General features: G+C 54.9%; 7 protein-coding genes across 7 annotated transcripts; 4 read left to right on the plus strand and 3 right to left on the minus strand.

The window, feature by feature from the left end:
• Window positions 1-208: 208 nt before the first annotated feature.
• VTJ04DRAFT_4850 (uncharacterized protein) lies at window positions 209-727 on the plus strand (the record flags this gene model as incomplete). The annotated part of the gene is made up of 2 exons (XM_069362902.1): window positions 209-555; window positions 619-727. The coding sequence occupies 2 exons, from the start codon at window positions 209-211 to the stop codon at window positions 725-727; spliced, it is 456 nt and encodes a 151-aa protein (XP_069219802.1).
• A 215-nt stretch (window positions 728-942) lies between these two features.
• On the minus strand, window positions 943-2,045 carry VTJ04DRAFT_4851 (uncharacterized protein; the record flags this gene model as incomplete). Its single annotated transcript, XM_069362903.1, has 2 exons — window positions 943-1,945; window positions 1,999-2,045. 2 exons carry the CDS (start codon window positions 2,043-2,045, stop codon window positions 943-945), a joined length of 1,050 nt encoding a protein of 349 aa, XP_069219803.1.
• A 1,098-nt stretch (window positions 2,046-3,143) lies between these two features.
• Window positions 3,144-3,806, plus strand: VTJ04DRAFT_4852 (uncharacterized protein; the record flags this gene model as incomplete). Its single annotated transcript, XM_069362904.1, has 1 exon — window positions 3,144-3,806. The coding sequence occupies one exon, from the start codon at window positions 3,144-3,146 to the stop codon at window positions 3,804-3,806; it is 663 nt and encodes a 220-aa protein (XP_069219804.1).
• Window positions 3,807-4,408: 602 nt separating this feature from the next.
• On the minus strand, window positions 4,409-6,592 carry VTJ04DRAFT_4853 (uncharacterized protein; the record flags this gene model as incomplete). Its single annotated transcript, XM_069362905.1, has 1 exon — window positions 4,409-6,592. The coding sequence occupies one exon, from the start codon at window positions 6,590-6,592 to the stop codon at window positions 4,409-4,411; it is 2,184 nt and encodes a 727-aa protein (XP_069219805.1).
• Window positions 6,593-7,887: 1,295 nt separating this feature from the next.
• VTJ04DRAFT_4854 (uncharacterized protein) lies at window positions 7,888-8,803 on the minus strand (the record flags this gene model as incomplete). Its single annotated transcript, XM_069362906.1, has 2 exons — window positions 7,888-8,627; window positions 8,677-8,803. The coding sequence occupies 2 exons, from the start codon at window positions 8,801-8,803 to the stop codon at window positions 7,888-7,890; spliced, it is 867 nt and encodes a 288-aa protein (XP_069219806.1).
• Window positions 8,804-11,084: 2,281 nt separating this feature from the next.
• VTJ04DRAFT_4855 (uncharacterized protein) lies at window positions 11,085-12,798 on the plus strand (the record flags this gene model as incomplete). The annotated part of the gene is made up of 5 exons (XM_069362907.1): window positions 11,085-11,161; window positions 11,267-11,952; window positions 12,019-12,338; window positions 12,395-12,490; window positions 12,550-12,798. The coding sequence occupies 5 exons, from the start codon at window positions 11,085-11,087 to the stop codon at window positions 12,796-12,798; spliced, it is 1,428 nt and encodes a 475-aa protein (XP_069219807.1).
• Window positions 12,799-13,839: 1,041 nt separating this feature from the next.
• Window positions 13,840-18,931, plus strand: VTJ04DRAFT_4856 (uncharacterized protein; the record flags this gene model as incomplete). The annotated part of the gene is made up of 5 exons (XM_069362908.1): window positions 13,840-14,266; window positions 14,332-16,970; window positions 17,039-18,063; window positions 18,118-18,224; window positions 18,282-18,931. 5 exons carry the CDS (start codon window positions 13,840-13,842, stop codon window positions 18,929-18,931), a joined length of 4,848 nt encoding a protein of 1,615 aa, XP_069219808.1.
• Window positions 18,932-19,607: the final 676 nt, after the last annotated feature.

Raw genomic sequence — 19,607 nt, forward strand, 5'->3', positions numbered from 1 at the left:
ATCGGAAGACCGGCCCCACTGCTGCCGTCTGCTTGTGGCGCCCGGGCCGGGATCCTGTCTGTGCCTGAGCAACTCCGATTTTTTTGTCCAAGCCATGCAATTCACCATCAATTGCACAACAGCACCAAGCTTCCTCAACCGTGTGTTTTGATTTCAACCCATCCTCTTGCCTACACCTTCAGGGGAGCAAGTCACCCAATCACTCACCATGTCGGGAATCCCCTCGGACGCGCAGCTGTTCGAAGATCACTTTGTGGTCGAGCGGCTCAGCGAACCAAAATACGACCGCGTCGACCGCATCTACTGCTCGTCCGAGGACAGGAGCATCAGCATGAGCCTCGACATCAACAAGGAGCTGTTCCCCTGCAAGATTGATGACAAGTTGCACATCGCAATTGCCACCTCGCTGCACTATGATGGCAGCAAGGACGACGAGCGCGGCTGGCGCGACGTTGCCAAGGCCGGAACGAGCGACGCGACCCTGGCCGATCTCTTCGATTACGTCTGCTACGGGAAGATCTACAAGTTTGAAGATGCCGAGGACGGAAAGACTATGTGAGTTCTGGCTTCTATTGCCTGCGGAATTGGGGGTTGGGCTGACTTTGGGGGGTTGAACAGCAAGGCGTATATCTCCTTCGGTGGCCTATTGATGTCGCTGGAGGGGCCGTATAAAAAGCTGACTCCTCTGCGAGTCGACTATGTCTACCTCCTTGTCCGCAAGATGTGATGTTAACACTCAACAATTCTGAACAACGTTTGGTGGGAGAATCGCGGAGCCAGAGAGGGAGCTACTTGGGGCATGTTGTGGCATGTTTGGTAAATGGATTCGGCGTTCGGGAACGGCGGTCTTATGGATTCTTTCAGGGGAAACCTGGCAAAGACACAACAAAACTTAATAACGATACCCGCTAGAACTAACTAGCTCACACCCCCAGTCTTCCTTTATTGCTGTCCGACTGCCGCAGCGGGCTTCCAGTCTGGCCAATGCGGACCCGGGAAGGGGATGAATCGATGGGCCCTGGCGCGGAGCTCATCATAGTGCGGCTCGTTCTCGGGCGTCAGGATGCCGTGGCGCATGAAAAAGTCGACCATAATCATGGCGCAGTTGGGCTTCCACAGGCCCTGAGCGAGCTGCTCCTGGATCTCTTCAATCGTGTGAAGGGTGAAGCTCTCGACTTCACCATCCTTTGGCTGCGGTGTGATGCTGCCGTCCGCTGGAAGCTCCAGGTCGTAAACCCATTGGCACTCGGGGTAGATCCAGCCCGGCTCACCGCCCGCCCTCTCGTCGGTAATGTAGATGTACGTCACTGTGCCCGTCGGCTTTGTGTGTGCCCGCATGTAGTCCTCGGGCAGCGACGCCTCCTCATCGGCTTCGCGTATCAGGCACTCGAACGGATCCTCGCCCGTCATGAGTCCGCCCGCAACCGTGTTATCCAACATGCCCGGGTAGGACGACTTGTTGGCGGCGCGCTTGGGCACCCAGATGCGGAAGTCCCAGCGGCTTTCCTTGCCGTCCTCGTTGTTGGAACGCCGCACGAACGCCGTCATGTGCACGCCGAAGCGTGCATTACCGAACAAACCCATGGCGACGCGCTCGATGCTGAATAGAAGTTCGCCGTTGCGCCCGTAGACAGGCCACAGCTCATTGCGCCAACCCTTTAACATGCGAAAGCTCTGCTGCTCCCTCCAGTATGCGGTCAGGCGGCCCACGAGTTGTGTGCGTTCCGGCTCGGTGGTGGGTTCTTGCCAGAGGAGAACGGTCCGCGCATCGTGGTCGACGGAGAGAGGTCCGCGGATATCTTCGGGCGTCTTCTCCAGGGCGTCAAGCACCGACAGCGGCAGGTAGCCGATGGGAAAAGTACCGTCCTTGTCCCTCCAAATGAGAGTGTACAGGCGCTTCATCTCCTCGGCATACCGCTCAGGTTCGGTGTCAGGATGCGGGAAGCTGAACAATGTGAGAACATGAAACATTGATGATGAATGGGTAGAGCGACGTACGAATCGCATTTCTTCGCCAGGTCCAACGGTGTCAGTCGGGGAGCCATGGTGGTGAAGCCTGGGCGTCTTCAGGGGTTGGTGGAAGATGGAGCCAGGAAATCACGCTCAAGCGAATCCGGATAGGGAAGTGAAGAGAGAGGGAATGATAACCGCCGAAGACAGAACGCCGTCTTTGCGTTGATGGTCTGCTGTCTGTCAAGAAACGTACAAAGTATCGAGATAACAGGTCAACATAAGCGCACAACAAGAGGTTGGGAGTTAGGAGCAGGCGAGCAGTTTACCCACTGCCTCCACCCCCAATTCGACTATGACAAGCATCTGCTTGACTACCGGTTCAGCCACGCGTGAAAATATCGGAACTAAGGTATTCATATCTCGGCTCAGAATCTCACGATTACCGTTGGTGGGACTCCGACTTCTCAAACATTGTAGGACACACAAATTAAGTTTACAAGAACCACTGCTCATATAAGTTTCCTGAGTTAAAAGGCCAAACAGTTGATCATGACTTTTAGATTCGAAACTTGGGGAAGTGGGGGTGAGGTGCCCCGCCAAACGGTTGCATTTCGCTCCAAATCGTTGTTTTCGAACGGATTGGGTAAGTGGTGGATCGCTCTAGAATCGTACGGACTTTCCGCAACCAAAACCAGACGTTCAGGTACCTGATTCTTGATCGGTGTTAAGATATGCTTCTTATGTCTTGAAGTGTCATAGTTGTGTGTGTTGTGGCTGGAATCTCAATTTCCTAGGCTGGCAGAGGAGGGGTGGCCACTGACATCAACGCCATTATTTGCTTGACAATCCGGACTTGCTTACTCTTTGGCTCTACTCATACACGCAGCTTCCGTCTCAGATCATCACATCTCAACCCCGACAATAGGCACCTTGCCTCACTCACGGCCTTGACTAGAGGCTCGTGACCCCGAGATCATAAAGGACAGCTTCGTCTTAACGATTTTAGTGCCCAACAACAAAGGCAACAGCGATCAGCCATCCGTTCGTCCTTGCGGGCCAATCACTTACACAGCAAGTTCCCTGGATTGAGCAGCCAACCATCTCCTTGACCACCACGACAACACGCCTTCGAACACGCCTCAATCAAGACAGGTACTACGCTAGGCGGGTTCCAAACAACAACTATCGCCATGTCTCAACCCCTTTTTGGCCTCGTCCCAGCAGGCCAGCCCGTCATCGTGACCCCTACCCAGACCCCGACGCCCACGAGCTTTCTCTACGCCATTCCGCCAAACACCAACCCCAACTCCAAGCCATTCTCGCACATTGTGGTTTTCCTCCTCCCCGGCGTTGAGCTCCCACCGGGCACCGCCGCGGCAATCTATCTCGTCACACCGCCCACCGCGCCGGGCCAGACGGAGCCGAATTCCCGGTTCCTGGGCGGCATCGGCCCGGGCAAAGAGAGCGCCATTTTCAAGATTGGATCTCCCTCATCAGCAGCATCATCACTATCGGGAGCAGCAGCGGGGGGAAGCAATGTGGTTATCGGGGTGTCGATCGAGCCAGCCGAGTCAGTTGCCGCCCGGATGGGAGAGTTGTCATCGTCGTCTTCCGCGGCAGGGACGGCAGACGCAGGGGCGCTCGTGCCCGTCTCGAGGCCGGGAGGTGGCCAGCAACCCAGCACGCTTGTGCTCGCCCAACGCATCATCAAGAACGCTTTCAACTTCCTGGCGAGTTTTAGCGGGACGGCGGGTCAGGTTGAGGTGGTGCCGCTCAAGGCATTTGAGGAGTGGTGGCGCAAGTTTGAGACGAAAGTGAGGAGTGATCCGGGATTTTTGGAAAGGGATGATTGAAATGGCGTGGACCACGGAGAAAAAGGAGACCTAGGATAGAAAAGCGACACCAAGGAGCGGATTCTGTACATATTTCAAAAGCATCGCTGGTATCATACTTGGCGGGCGTTGGGGATAGTCACAAATGTTTCGCTGGGTTGAGGTGGACGCTGGGGTCAGCATAAACACAGGCAATCTAAACGGAGGCGGCCTGGCCGGTAGAAAAATAGAATCTGAATACATCGCGTTTTGTCATTGTTCCAACAGTAACCTGCGTAACTTAACAGTTCAGTCATATCCCGTCAGTCCGGTAACCCATCACCCAAACCCCAACCCCTAGACGTTCAATAACCCCCCAAACTCCAGATAATGCCTCTTTTATGATGAGTGCAATAACACCACCGCTTCTTCTCAAGGTTTCCAAGAATAGAGAAACAATACCCTCGCCTGCCAGTCCCGCCGTTGTCCCTATGTGAAAGGAAGAGAGAAATGTAACAAAATGTCTTGAAGGAATCCGCCGAAGTGCTTCACCAACAGCATGGAGAGAACAGGAATAAAAGCATCATAAAAGCAAATAGGCAAACAAGGGCAATGGCGAGGACAACTTCCGACTAGGCATCCTTTCACGTCTCCTGATGGAGCGGCGACATGAGTGGGCTCTTCAACCTGGTCGGGCTCGCGGCGCGACTCCTTCTCCCAACGCCAGCCAACGCCAGATGCGGAGGGAGCATGAGCCTCTCTTTACTATCAGTGCGCACAACCAGCCCACCGCGATCCAATGCCGAAGACGTTGGCGATGCGATCGAATGATGGAAGTGATCAGTAACAGGAGTGGCAAGTCCCGATGACAAGCCTAACCGACTCAGCCCCATTGTCGAGGATTTGGATGAGAGCAATCCGGAGCCCGCGGGTGTGATCCCATCGCTCGAATCCGAATAATCGTTCAATTCGTCCGTCTCGTGGGTGGAGCCCAGCTCGAAGCGATCGGCGTCACCTTCTTCCATGACGCGCTCGTAGCCGCCGTGGGGGTTGCCGCGAAGGAGCTTGCTGGCGAAACCTGCAAAGCCGCCGCGGGAGCCGCTTCCTTTGCGCGAAGCAGCTCCTGGCCTACCCCGCGAGCGGCGGATAATAGAATTGATGCGACCGTACACGCGCATGCGACGCTCGCGCTTGCGGAAGAACCAGAGGAAAAGAAGAAGGATGAAAACAAAGGCGAAGAAGCCTGTCGTGGAATGTGTTTTGGCATGGTCGAGAATGTCTTCGGCATCGAGGTCCCAGTCATCGTCGTCGTCGATGGAGCCGTGTGTTGAGTTGCCGTGGTAGCGGAAGGGTTCCCAGCTAGAGCCGGCAAACTGGAAGTCCGGGGGCGTTCCCTCCACGTTGCTGCCGAAGCCGACGGGGTACTTGTCATTGCCGCTGGCGGGAGGGATCTGCCCAGCCGCGTAGAGAACCATCTTCCCCAGCGTCCAGCTCACTTCGATGCCGTCAATCTTGTCCACCGGCTTGAACGGGTCGGCGAACCCTTTGTTTTTGGCTGCCTCGAGGGCACTCTTGGATACATTCGCCTTCGATAAACCTTCGTGGAAACCAATCCGGGGAACTCCAATGCCTTCGTGGAGGACATTGAGCAGCCAGGCAGCTTTGAAACACGCCTCTTGGGCCAGTTTGCGGTCGAAGTCATGGCCAGGGTCAATGCCGCTATCGATGTCGTCCCAGCTTCGCCCGCAGAAATCCTTAACGCGCTTCTGATATGTGGCGAAATCGTAGGCTTGATCGCCCTTCCCGCCAAACACACCGTGTGTTGTGTGCCAGTATTCGGAAACACCGATGAAGTGGTTAACGTCAAAGTCGATGGCCGGGACATGTTGACCATTAATAAGGCAAGGGTTGTCTTCGCACGGCTTGTCCTTGCCAAGTAATGGGTAGGTCAGCTGGAGGCATTCCTCGAACTGTCCAGTTCCGATCAAACTGGTCGCTCTTGTCTTCCGTTTCTCGATAATATTCCCTTCCAGCGTCGTGCGCAAGCCCTTTGGTAAGCATGGATCCGGTAATTCGGCGGCCGTATCGGCATACCGGTCTTCGAGATTCCTGACATAGGATTCTCGCGCTTGGTTGACGCCGAACCCCAGCCATGTCGTCGTGAACACTTTATATTCTGAGGGTTGTCCGTCTAACGTTCGTAGCCTCAACAGCTTTAGATCATTCGCGTGCTTTTCAGCCTCGGTTGCATTGGGAGCAAAGGCGATCTGGGCGGATGCGCCACCCATATCTAGGAACCCATACGTGTGGTGACCCTTCCCATGCTGGTGTTCGTCGGGATGGTCGAACCCTCCAAGGAGATAGTTAGACGCGATCCAACCGTACAATCCTTCGGTCTCGCCCTTAATCACTTGGACGTGAAGGTCGCAGTCGGGCAGCGAGAAGCGGGTATTGCGTTGGAGATAGGAACAAATTTCGCTGGTCAGGGCGGTCTGTTGCGCTTGCGGAAGCAATCGCATACCCGCTGTCGCCATGAGGAAGATGGGCGTGTCGTGGACCTTATCCTCTGGGATGATGCTGAGCGCATGGTCGATCAGCGACTGGAGGTGCTCCGGTCCTACATCCTTCACCCGCTCGCCGAACGTTGAGACTCCCGGCCGAATCTTCTTTGTCCATTTCTTTTCCGTCATCAACTTCGGCAAGCTACGCAGTTCTTCTGGTGTCGCATTCTTGATGGCTTTCCTCGGGTCCTTCCACCGGTAGATGTGTAGCCTTGTGCCAGACGACCCGGCATCCAGGATTACACCCCATCGCCACTTCTGACCCATTGGAAGAGGAGCTAGGGCCCTGCGAGTGACGTCTCTGAGAGTATTCGTCGAAGAATATGTCGTCCAACGGCTCGATGAATGTCGTTCGGCTGACAGGCGGGGTCTAGAGTAAACTCGAGGTGGGTTGAGACACGGATACGTTAGGACATTAGGTATGGTTTGGAGAGCGAATGCGAATCGTCCGTGACGTGAGCGATTGGATGCGCGACAGCGAAGGTCAAGTAAAAGTTGTCGAGTGTGATTAAAATGGAGTAGTACAGTCAACGCGCGTCGGTGGTTGGGGTATAACGAGAGAATCGAAGGTGAGGCTTATCGTCCAAAACGAGGGAACACAGCCCAAAGGCGGCTGAGGCGGCGGCGCAAGTCCGAGTCGTGGGTGGTTTTGTCTGAGGATTGTGTGGTGGTGTTGGCCGCAAAGACGAGAGAACAGCCGCGATAACGCCAGCCAGCAGGCGCTGTTGCTCGGCCACTCAGGGGTCGCGGCGAATCATGCAAACGGGTTTGCTTGCTCTGGCGTGCTCTGGGGCCAGTCAGCAGAGCGGCGAGCGGCAGGGGCGCCGAAAAAGGCTTCAGTGGATCTGGGTGTGGACCGGGACCGGTCTCATCCAACCCAACCTTGGAAACGAAGAGCTTGGAAATGGAGTGGAACGCTGGCACTCGGGCAATGTGGGGGTTAAACCTCGGGAGGCCGGGCTTGGCCGTTGGTTCACGGAACGGTGCAGATGTTTCCGGCCAGGGCCCATATAGTACGGAGAACGTTACCTGCTTATACTCCGCACGGTGGTCGCCATTGCATTCGGAACAAGGTGCCTTGTCTGCATGTGATCCAAGTTGTGCTTCAAGGCTCTCCGGCATGGAACCGTCGCTGTCTCATAACTCCGCCAGAAGACGGGATGAAGGTTTACGGCTCCCCAAGATGCGTAATCGCACTGCTTGGGGTTGTTTCTGGTGTTTCGTCAAGCCGGGCTTCAGCTTGCTTCCCAATCTTGTGCCAAGGATCTCCGAGCGGGGATTCGCAGCTCGCAGAAACCGGGCAGCGAACTGGACGGTTTCATGCACCAGAGTCTCGTATTCAAACGCGAATGATGCATACGATATACGCAGAGGTGATCAGAACCAAAGAGTACTGTGTAAATCATAAGGTATGCTCTTATGATTTACGATCCCGCGGGTATGTCATGGCAGAGCGAGCCCGTGGGTATCTATCTCGGACGTGTTCTCTAAGTCCATGGATTTCATTGCGACGACATCTAACTGTCGAGTTTCATAGCTGCACCATGCTCTGTGCCCCGCCATTAATTGCCGTTTCCTACACTTTCTGTCAAACATCCCACAAGAACACGATTTGCGTTCCTGGATGCCTGTATCCCCTTCTCGACCAGGGTATTATAGAGATCCAAATCCGAGGCTGGAAGGTCCCCCCTGAACCAGAGATTGGTGACCTCATCGCGAGTTGGAAGATAGGCGACGCAACAGGCAGCGAGGATCTTTTCGTGCTCAGATGGCACAGGGTCAAGAACGATGCTCGGCTTGGACTCGCTGCCAGAGTCTTGTACGAGCGCAGCGACGCCGCCCGCCACAGTATCGACGCAGTCGATCCCAGCGTCGGCAAGTGCCGCCGCGGCGACCGTGATGCATCCGCTGAGCGCATTCATCATCTCCCACACCTCATCCCCCTGTGACCTGGAAGTCTCCCGTTCCTGATCCCCTTCAACAATGGACACTATAATGTCGACTCCGCTTTTGGGCCACCGGTCAGCAATAATCGCGCCCCGAAGTGCCGTCTCGAGGTGGACGGAGAGATCTCTTTCTGTGGAATCACGAAGGTAGCCGCGCCTCTGTCTTGTCGCAAAGGGCGCATACTTGACGTGTGTCGACAGGACGATGTGGGGAGAGAAAGGGGCTGATCTTGGGAGAGACCTAGGACCGTGTACCGTGCAACTGAGTTTAAGTCCTGACACTCCCGGGTTCGCAGATGTCGATACTTCCAGGTAGGCTGAACCGGATGCTGACGGTGTGATTCCAGTTTTCAGAACTACGCACATCAGCAAAGTTCCAACAACCCATGAGGCGAGGCAACATACACATCTTCCGAATGGAATTTGGAGGCCTCGACCGGCTCTTGGCCGTCTCGGGAGTGCGGTCTGCATCATCGAAAAACGGCGGGATTGTCTCCCCAGGTGGGCCGTTGATTCGCCTTCTGTCTGTCATGGCGATGGCAGGTTGGACAAAAGGTTGGTGATATCGCGAAGTTATGGGGATTGGTTTCCGGGGGGAAATCGAATAACAGCAGAACGCTCCTTTGAGTCTTTGTGGACGTAGGCTTGGTTTCTTTCCGACTTGAGAACCGGGCTGTGAGATGTTCACCCCCAAGATCTTCTGCTGTGAGATTTGTTTGCGTTCAAGCCTCAAATGAAGCAAGCCACATAGAAGTTTTGGAGTTGGAGTTGGGTGGAGAATCAGCCACCGCAGCCCGGCCCGAGCTTGGACCACCTGCCCCACCAAGCTGGAGGCCGAAAAAACTTCCATGGCCAACTCCAAAAATTCAGTTCAATTTTCTCAACCCGACAACTCCCTTCCCACAAGGTGGTGTGTCCGGGTCGCGGCACCACCGTTAAAGCTTGCCGGGGCCCAATTCCTTTTCTTTCCTTGACAAACCGCCATCGTTGATCTCCGAAACGGTGGTGTGTTCCAAGTCCTGGTCGCGACGAGACAGCTGGTCTGTCGACGCGTCTCAACCACGGCATAGCCGCGCTCGCAGCGAACGCCAATATGATGAATGTCCAATGGTAAGTAGTGCTTGCGTCTCTTTCTCGTTTGCTCCCCAATTCAATGATGAAAATTTCCATATTCTGTTCAGCGCGAATTCCATGAGCGAACGAACTACATGCACTACCATCTGACAGCTCCTGTGGAAACTACCTTGCCGGTGCCCCGATGAAGACTTGGTTCATGGCTGACGTTTGGCGTCTCAGAGAATACAAGCACGGATGATATCACCAATCTGAGTTTCGCAGACCCGAAACCAGCAAAGGTATGGGTTGATAACAACATTTCTTCTGCATTCACAGTTATATGATGATTTTCCTTTTCAGTTCTGCTTCTGAAACAGAATGAAGACACCTTATACCAAAACCATTTTCTGATGTTATATCATTCCTCCGCTTCTTTGCTCCATCGCCTGAAATTGAGCATTCAGCTGACTTATTCAAGATCCTAGGCATCCATTTACGAGTGGTTCAACCTCTTCGACGTTGCGAATGTCGAAGGTTAGTTGCAACGCATCACCTTGTCCCCGGCCCTTGTTCTTTCTCCTTGGTATGATGACAATAGTCTATCCATTCAACGAGTGTACAGGCCAAGCCTTCCATCCGCACTCTAGCATCTTCAGGTGTGATGATGAGTTGTGGTGTCTTCTCTTTGGAGATGTAATTAGGCTTCCGTTGTCTGGGTCAGCACGCATCGTTATGGTGTGTGTCAGCTCGGGCCGGCCTGTCGCCATGAGTTAAACGGCTTATCTGATTCCATGGACTCCCTCGACTCGTCTTACCAGACCGTTTTGCCGTCTAGGACAATGGCTGATAGCATTCAAGACAGGCGAGACAAGACGCCCATCTGAACTTGAATCCTCATATATGGAGGTAGGTTTGGTAGCTATGCCCTTGCGTGTTGACCTGTAGATGCACATGACTGTACCTCGACTGGGAACGGATTATCAGTATGTGCCTTACACCGAAGAAACTCCTTTCTTATGCTCTTCTTCTCCCTGCTCGTCGAATATCTACCAAAGTAGCTTCAAGAATGCAAATACAGCGTCTACTCCCCGCTGGACCTCTTTTGATGCCTGATGCCAGGTGGCTGCTGATGCCAAGAGATTTGAAGTGCGGCGAGGTTGACTGCGCGACCAGGAAGGACTTCTGGTTCAAGTACACTTACAAGCACGCCCTGCTATCGTGTAAGGATTGTACGGTTTTGATGATCGAACAGTGACATGTTGCCAGGTCCCGGCAGTCGACCCCTGTGCTCTGCAAGCAAATACCGGATCCCAGCCGCCCAGGTCGATCCTGCGCCAAGATTCCGGGGTGCTTCTCCAGAAACACATCAGGTTGACACAAGGGAGGGAATGTGAAGTACTTCAGACACCTCTTGAAAGACTGTTTGGTGCGACGTGTTTGCGATTGGACTCGTCGCAGCACCCACCCACGATGCCTTTTTGATCTCCCTTGAGAACCCGATCCATCGTGTCGCCGACTTTCCATTGAAGATCTGCAGGGTAGTGCTTTCCTCGCATAAAGCAAACACCACTACGCATCCCAAGCCTCCCAACCTCGACGAACTTGGCCTCGACCGAACATATCCTCGCTGCCGACAACGCAAACGCGGGTTCGGACCTGGACGCATGCACCCGTAGGAGGAGGCTTTCCAGAGGGCACCTCGGCGGTTGAACCTTAAAGTTCAAGCCATGCCATCAACGTCGCCCTTAGGGTCCAAGATGGCCCCACGTCATCATGTCGCAAGCTATTCCAATGGTTATCCGAGGCCAAAGACGTTCGACATGTCGCCTCACAGGTAAGTCTATATTGTTCGCGCTAGACTCTGAACCATTTCCCTGTCCCAAGGCTACGTCCAAATTTGTGGGATACACGCTGATCAACGTCTCGTCTCTCCGAGCAGATACACCCCACGAAACCCGATGCCGGCATACCGTCGCCGAAACCAGTCTATCTTACGACTCAGCGCCATCGGTGCACTGCTCGTCATTATGATAATATACACTCTCGCCCGCGGTCGGTCGTCAGCCACCTCCATATTTTCCCTAGGGCTGCTTGGCGCCCATCACGACTTTCAGCTCGAGACAGTTCGCTACTATGACCTCTCGAACGTCCAAGGAACGGCTCGCGGATGGGAGCGCGAGGAGCGCATTCTCATGTGTGTGCCATTGCGCGATGCCGAACAACACCTACCCATGTTCTTTTCGCACCTGCGCAACCTGACATATCCGCACCACCTGCTCGACGTGGCTTTTTTGGTCTCAGACTCAAAGGATGATACCTTGGGCGTAGTGACACGTACAATGCAAGAAATCCAGGCGGACCCAGACGAGCGCATGCACTTTGGCGAGGTTTCGATCATCGAGAAGGACTTTGGCCAGACAGTCAACCAGGATTTCGAGAGTCGTCATGGGTTTGCAGCCCAGGCTGGCCGCAGGAAACTCATGGCCCGCGCGCGGAACTGGCTGTTGAGCGCTGCTTTGAGGCCGTATCATTCGTGGGTATACTGGCGGGATGTGGATGTCGAGACCGCGCCTTTTACGATATTGGAGGATTTGATGCGTCACAACAAGGATATCATCGTGCCGAGTAAGTGTTTCCATGCCTGGTTGGGGGTTTAGAAAGTGATTCCAGGCTGATCGGATGCCCATGCAGACGTCTGGCGACCGCTTCCTGACTGGCTTGGCGGAGAACAGCCGTATGATCTCAACTCGTGGCAAGAGTCGGAGACAGCGCTTGCGCTGGCTGAGACACTTGATGAGGATGCCGTCATTGTCGAAGGGTATGCTGAGTATGCAACGTATCGACCGCACCTGGCGTACCTCCGTGACCCCGCTGGTGATCCGGATGTAGAAATGGAGCTTGACGGCGTCGGCGGCGTCAGCATCCTGGCCAAGGCCAAGGTCTTCCGTTATGGCGTCCACTTCCCGGCGTTCAGCTTTGAGAGGCATGCTGAAACTGAGGGTTTTGGCAAGGTGAGATTCGGGAGCATCATGTGTGTTTATTGGCATTCAGACTAATGGTTGGTCAGATGGCACGGAGGATGAATTTATCCGTGGTCGGTCTGCCTCATTACACTATTTGGCATCTCTACGAGCCAAGTGTCGATGATATCAAGCACATGGAGGTACGCCTAATGCGTCTCTTGCCGTCCCATACCTTATTCCACTGACACTTGCGCTTTAGCAAATGAAAAGGGAACAGCTCGCCCAGGAGCAAGCCGAGAAGGAAAGGACCGAGAAGGCCAAGAAGCTCAAGGAAGCCTTTGCAGATAACACGGCACAATGGGAGAAAGACAAGGCAAAGCTGCAACAACTTGCTGCCGAGGATAAAAAGAAGGCCGAGGAAGCAGTTGCAGCAGCCGCCGATAATATCGCGAAAGAGGGGGAGAAGACCTTGGAGGAGAAGAAAGCCCAAGGGGAGGGTAAATCATGACCAAGCATGCTCATCGGTTACGTTGTCTTTTTCATGTACTATGTTTGGGTTCTGTTCAACATTTGGGCTTGGTGGGAGTTACTATTCTTCTGGCGTCGGCCTTGGTGGGAAATGGGTCATGGAAATGAGGACGACTTTAAACATTAGGTACAGGCATTTCGGGAAGACTCATAACCATCTTGTCCGATGGGTGGTAACCACATCTGCCACGTCCTGACTTTGAGGCAGCTTGGAAGACGACCTGATAGGGACCGAAACGCAGCATTCCGACGCCGAGGCAGACGACGATTGTAAGTAAGCTATCCGCGAGTGTCTCGGACGTTTGTTGTTATGGCTGCCGGTACATACGATGATTGAGCGTAGAGCAAAGTAAATTCAAACCTAAATCAAAAGGAGAAGCAGGTTTGTTGAGGTATTTTTGAGGATTTATTCTCGCTGAGTTCTGCAGATCTCAGGGGCAAGGAGGTGCTTTCATACCAAGGAGGTTGTTGAGCCAAGCTGCTGGCGTTGGGGTCGTGGAGATGCTCGGCGGAGCATAAGTGGGGAAATCTTCGGCGTGATTGGGCCGTCCGACATCTGTGTGGGTCCAGTCGGCGCGGCAGCAAAGGTGTCCGCTGACCTTTGAGGTTGGGACATGGATCTGGAGGCTCTGTTACAACATCGACCTCCCCGAACGCCATCCCGGACTCCAGTGGAGGAACTTTGAAGTTAATGACCCCCCCGGACCGGCGCAGGACAGACTTATTACTGCTGAATTGAAGGGTTTCGACTTAGTTCCTGCCGGATATCGAGCCTTGTTGAGAGACCCTCGGTTGCTCTGCGGGGAGCTTGGGGCAGGGCAGCGTTGGGATCCGCTGGTGTGGCGGTCCACGAGCAAGGACAGACTGTCCCTTTCCCGAGTCTTCAACAACGACGACTTCGATAACGCCAGACGCGAACCCGCTTTAGAGTCCATTGGACTGCGAAGTGGTTGTGAAGCGTCCAGACGACAAAGCCACCTCACGCTCGTTGATCAAATCTGCCAACAACCAACTACCCACCATGAGTCGAGATGCCGCCCACCTCGCTGCTCCACCTCTGGATCCGGCCATCGCGGGGATCTCGACCCCTCGACGCGCAGCTTTCTACTCGTCGCGCATGCAATATCGCAGTCGCCCTGTTTCGGTAGCCGTCGACCCCGTGTCCCTCGTCATCTCGGAGTGCATCGCCATCACTTCGGCCCTCCAGAAATACGCCCGCTCTCCGCACTCCTCTGTCTCGGCCATCCTCGGCGGCAGCCCGAACCTCATCCAACTTGTTCCGCCAAACGCCTCTGGGACACGCCGGTCCAAAAAGGCAGGGGAGGATGGTGCGAGCGATCTCGCCGCCAACCGATGGGGACTCCGTGGCAAGAAGGGCAAGAGCATGCAGGATAACCCGCTCATCGCGGGATTCGGGAGATTGAGGCAGGAGTTGGCTGGAGTTAAAGGTATGCCCTAGAAGAGAAAGATGATTGGGGGAAGATCAAGAAACAAGCTGACTTTTGCACGGCAGACATCCACCGATTTGACTCCCTCGTGCTTCTCTATCCCTTCCTCCAGATCATTCAAGCCAAGGGCACCGCTGCCCCCGTCACCATCCTCGCGTTGCGCGCGATACAGAAATTCCTAGCCTACGGCTTTGTTGCCCCACAGTCGCCTCGATTTGCCCTTGCTATGCAGTCCCTTTCCGCTGCCATTACCCACTGTCAGTTCGACATCAGCGACTCAGCTCAGGAGGAGGTGGTGCTGCTCATGATCCTGCACCTGATGGAGCATATGTTGTCTGGTCCTGGTGGTGAAATCCTCAGTGATGAGAGCATCTGCGACATGATGGGTAGGGGTCTTACCATCTGCTCGCGCCCCCGCTTCTCTGAGGTCTTGCGCCGCACCGCCGAGGCCTCAATGGTGCGTATGGTGCAGATTATTTTTGAGGACCTCAAACATCTCGAGGTTGAGGCCGGCGAAGATAGCGAGGCCTTGGATCAGCAGACCAGCGCCGATATGGACAGTGTTACGTTGGACCCTGCGGCTAACGGGACTGATGTGCCGCTTGTCGCACCGGGGGCAGGCTTGTCCGAAACGGCGTCTGAGGTTGTCGAGGGCTCTGGCGCTCATCTTGCTGGCGGGGACGCTGTCCCTTCCCCGGCTGCTGTTCCCCCCGAACCCCGCCCGTCGTCGAGTTCCGAGAAAGCAGGCAGCGAGAGCGCCTCCTCGGTGTCTCAAAGCGCGAGCGCCGGACAGGGCCGCCCAAGCACCAGTTCCGCCGCCACGGAGAGCGCTGACACAGAGTCAGTGGATCTGCGCCCGTATTCGCTGCCATCGATCCGGGAGCTCTTCCGTGTGTTGGTTAGCTTCCTCGACCCACACGACCGCAAGCACCCTGACCAAATGCGCGTCATGGCACTCCGTATCATCCACGTGGCTCTCGAGGTCGCGGGCCCTTCAATTGCTCGGCATCCGGCCCTGGCAACCATCGCTGAAAATCAGCTCTGCTGCTACCTCTTCCAGCTTGTACGCTCCGACAACATGGCCATCCTCCAAGAAGCGCTGACTGTAGCGAGTACGTTATTATCAACATGTCGGAGCGTGCTCAAATTGCAGCAGGAGTTGTACCTCTCGTACCTCGTGGCCTGTCTGCACCCCAACATCGAGATTCCCCGAGAGCCTGGAATTGATCCGAGCCTCTATTCTGGCATCCCCACGGCCCCCAAACTGGTGAAGCAACCGCCCTCGCAGGCCGGCAGCGGTCGGTCAACTCCGGTGGCGGTCAAGGATCGCCAGAAGCTAGGGCTAGAGGGCGGCGCCCGGAAGCCCGATGCCAGGCAAGCTATGGTGGAGAATATCGGAGTGTTGGCGCGCATGCCATCTTTCATGGTCGAGTTGTTTGTCAACTACGATTGCGATGAGGACCGCGCCGACCTCTGTGAGGATATGGTCGGCCTCTTGGCCAGGAACGCCCTGCCAGACTCGGCGACATGGAGTACCACGAGCGTGCCCCCCTTGTGTTTGGATGCCCTTTTGCGATTCATCCAATATATCGCTGAACGGTTGGACCAAGCGCCGGAGACGGAGGGATACCCAGATCCCGAAGTACTCAGGGAGAAGCGCCGCAGGAAGAAGCTTATAATCAAGGGTACCGACATGTTCAATGACAACCCGAAGGCAGGCTTGGCATATCTGGCGGAGAAAGGCATCGACGACATCAAAGATCCGGTTTCTGTGGCCAGATTCCTGAAGCGGACTTCACGTGTCAACAAGAAAGTTCTAGGCGAGTTTCTTTCCAAGCACGGGAACGAAAAGATCCTGGAGGCGTTCATCGACCAGTGTGACTTCACTGGCAAGCGAGTTGACGAGGCTCTCCGCGTTATGCTTGAAACCTTCCGCTTGCCGGGAGAGGCCCCGTTGATTGAACGCATTGTCAACGCATTCGCCGAGAAGTACTGTGCGAGCTCCATCCCCGAGGGCGTAGCGAACAAAGATGCCGTCTTCATCCTGACATACGCCATCATCATACTCAACACGGACCAGCACAACCCTACAGTCAAGAACCAGTCCCGGATGAAGTTTGCCGACTTTCAGCGTAACCTCCGCGGTCAAAATGGTGGACAAGACTTCGCACCGGAGTACCTCCAAGAGATCTTCGATAGCATCAAAGCCAACGAGATTATTCTGCCAGAAGAGCATGACAACAAGCACGCCTTTGATTACGCCTGGAAGGAGTTGCTGCTCAAAACGGAGGAGGCCGGCCCGCTGGTGCTGTGCGACACCAATATCTACGACGCAGATATGTTTGCCAGCACGTGGAACCCCATTGTGTCATGTCTCTTCTTCGTCTTCATGTCTGCCACGGATGACACCGTGTATGCGCGTGTTATCACGGGCTTTGACGAGTGTGCTCGCATTGCCACGAAATATGGAATTTCGGAGGCGCTCGACGAGATTGTCTACCGCCTCAGCTACATCTCGGGCCTTGGCAGCGAGGCCTTTGCCAACACGTCGCTCAACACCGAGGTCCAGGTTGGCGATACCAGCGTTATGGTCAGCGAGCTTGCGGTCCGCTTTGGCAGGGACCTGCGTCAACAACTGGCGACATTGGTACTGTTCCGCGTGGTGACCGGGTCGGAGCATGTGATTCGGGACAGCTGGAAGCATGTACGTGGTTCCCATTGTCAAAATTATGTGTTTATGTGTGAAGTTAAAGACTGACGTGGGACGGACAGGTTATTCGGATATGGCTTAATCTGTTTGTCAACTCCCTCATTCCGCCCTTCTTCTCAACCGAGGCCGACAAGCTCGCGTTGCCGCCAATTCCGCTGCAGCCGCCGTCGCAGGTCATCGACCGTGCGAAGCAGAACGAGTCGGGCTTTTTCTCAGCCTTCACTTCCTACATCTCGTCATATGCTGCGGACGATCCTCCAGAGCCGTCCGATGAGGAGTTGGAGAGCACGCTGTGCACTGTTGATTGCGTAAATCAGTGCCATATGGGGGACGTTTTTGCCAACATCGCAAGTCTCCCCAGCCACAGCCTCGAGGCGCTGGTGGATGCTCTCCTCGAGCAGATCCCTGAGGATAACGGATCCACGGTGATTACCGTCAAGGCTGATAACATTCCACCGTCACAAACCAATGGGCAGAACCCACGGCAAAGCAACGCGGTCTACGACCCGGCATTGGTCTACATCCTCGAGTTCTGCACTGTCCTGGCGCTTCGTGACGAAAGCACCATCGAGCTCCTGGGCGAGCGCGTCGTGAAAGCCATTCAGGGTATCCTGCGTGACGTCTCTCGATATCACCCGATTCTCGTGGAGCGGGCTACCTACTACCTGTTTAACCTTCTCCGGGCCAGCTATGACTATGATTATGTGCGCGTGCCCATCCTGCTGCACAACGTGTCGAGCTTCCCGCGCGATACATTGATCAAAGCGTCGGGCCTGGTGCTTCGCGGGATGAAGCGGTGCACAGAGACGCCGTGTCCGCTGCGCAACGAGATGATGACGTCACCAGACTTTTGGGTTATCCTGCAGACGCTTGCGAAGCATCCAGATGCGGCGGGAGCAGTGTTCGAGATCCTAGAGAGCAGCGTCTCGGTGACGCCATCAGCCATCATGGCGGATAACTACGAGGCAGCAATCGCACTGTTCAATGAGTTTGCGTCGATGGGGAGCGTTGGTGCGCTGGCGGAACAGCAGAATGACCGCAAGCAAGGCCGTAAGAGCGGTCGGCCGGTCAAAGTGGAGAAACCTAGGTAAGATTTCTTGGTCATCCCCTCTGTGAGCCGCCGGATACTGACCTGGAGCAGTGAGAATGCCGTGGTGGAGCGAGGCGTGAAGGCGCTCAACAGCATCTACCGTCTAACTGCGCGTATTCCGCATCTCATGAAACAGTCGCACCTCGAGACCAGCAAAGGTGTGTTAACGCGTTCTCACAGTCTAAATTTTGAGCGTCTGCTAACTCTCAGAACAGCTTGGACTGCCTACTGGCTTCCTGTGTTCCAAGCGCTGACGACGCAATGCTGCAACCCATGCCGTGAGATCCGGCACCTCGCACTCAACTCGCTTCAGCGGTCGCTTCTTTCCCCGGATTTGACGTCGGCCAAAGGAAAGGAGGAGGAAGGACAGGAGGAAAGCGGCAGCTCGACCGAATGGACGGCCATTTTCGGCGAGGTGCTCTTCCCGCTGATCCTCCAGCTCCTCAAGCCCGAGGTATTCTCGTCGGATCGTGACGGCATGAGCGAGACGCGCGTACAGGCTGCCTCGCTGCTGTGCAAGGTTTTCCTGCAGTACCTGGTGGCGCTCTCTACGTGGGAGGGCATGCTTGACCTGTGGGTCCGGATCATTGAGATGATGGACCGCCTGATGAACTCGGGTCAGGGAGATAGCTTGGAGGAGGCGGTGCCGGAAAACCTCAAGAACGTATTGCTCATCATGTCGAGCAATGGCTACCTTGTGCCTCCGAGCAAAGACCCTTCCAAGGAGGAGTTGTGGAATGAGACATGGAAGAGGATTGATCGGTTCCTGCCAAATCTGAGGGTTGATTTGGCCCTGGATGTCCAGGAGGAGGAGGAGAAGCCGGCTCCGCCGGCAGCAGTTCCAGAGGTGAAGGATGGCGCATGATTAATGAGAGTGAGGATATGGTTATTAATGGCTGATGATGGGTGGCCAGTTGTTGGTTTGAAACCTTTCCAAGGGACAGTGGGTAGATACCTTTGATATCGAGATAGAGAGCGGATACCATGGGACATGTTGCTGATCTCTTGTGTCCGACATGCGGGAGCAGTGGTCTTCAGTGCCTATAAATACTAAGTGTCTTGTGCATTATACCTCTATGCCATACCAACGGGTCTCGGAATAAACATTAGTGGAGCGAAACCAAGAGACGTGGTCAGAAGCAAGGTACAGTGCAAATGCACAGTTGAATTGACGACACATGCACTGTCCCCGCACCTTCTTCACCAACATCGACGAAGCTCGAACCAAATCAGGACTTTGAGTTTCAACAGTCAGTGACAGGAGAATTGGACATTTGTCACTTAAAACTTCAGGGTGTGAGCAAATTGCCATTCATCATCGGTCGGTCTGTTCCCTCAGAACGTTGGGTTGAGTCATCGGAGCAGCAGCCCTCGCTCGCTGTGACTGAACCTCAGCTCCTCAGCCATAGAAGGTGTGCCGGAGGTGCAGGCTGAAGAGAAAGAGTACATGCGATGACCGACTAATAAACGCCCCTTCTCCTTCACCGATGCTCTCCCGGACCTTTCGACTGAACCCGCTTCGGATTGCGTCGTTTTCGGTC

Source organism: Mycothermus thermophilus (assembly GCF_041956435.1).
Source record: "Mycothermus thermophilus strain CBS 625.91 unplaced genomic scaffold VTJ04scaffold_3, whole genome shotgun sequence".
NCBI lineage: Eukaryota > Fungi > Ascomycota > Sordariomycetes > Sordariales > Chaetomiaceae > Mycothermus > Mycothermus thermophilus.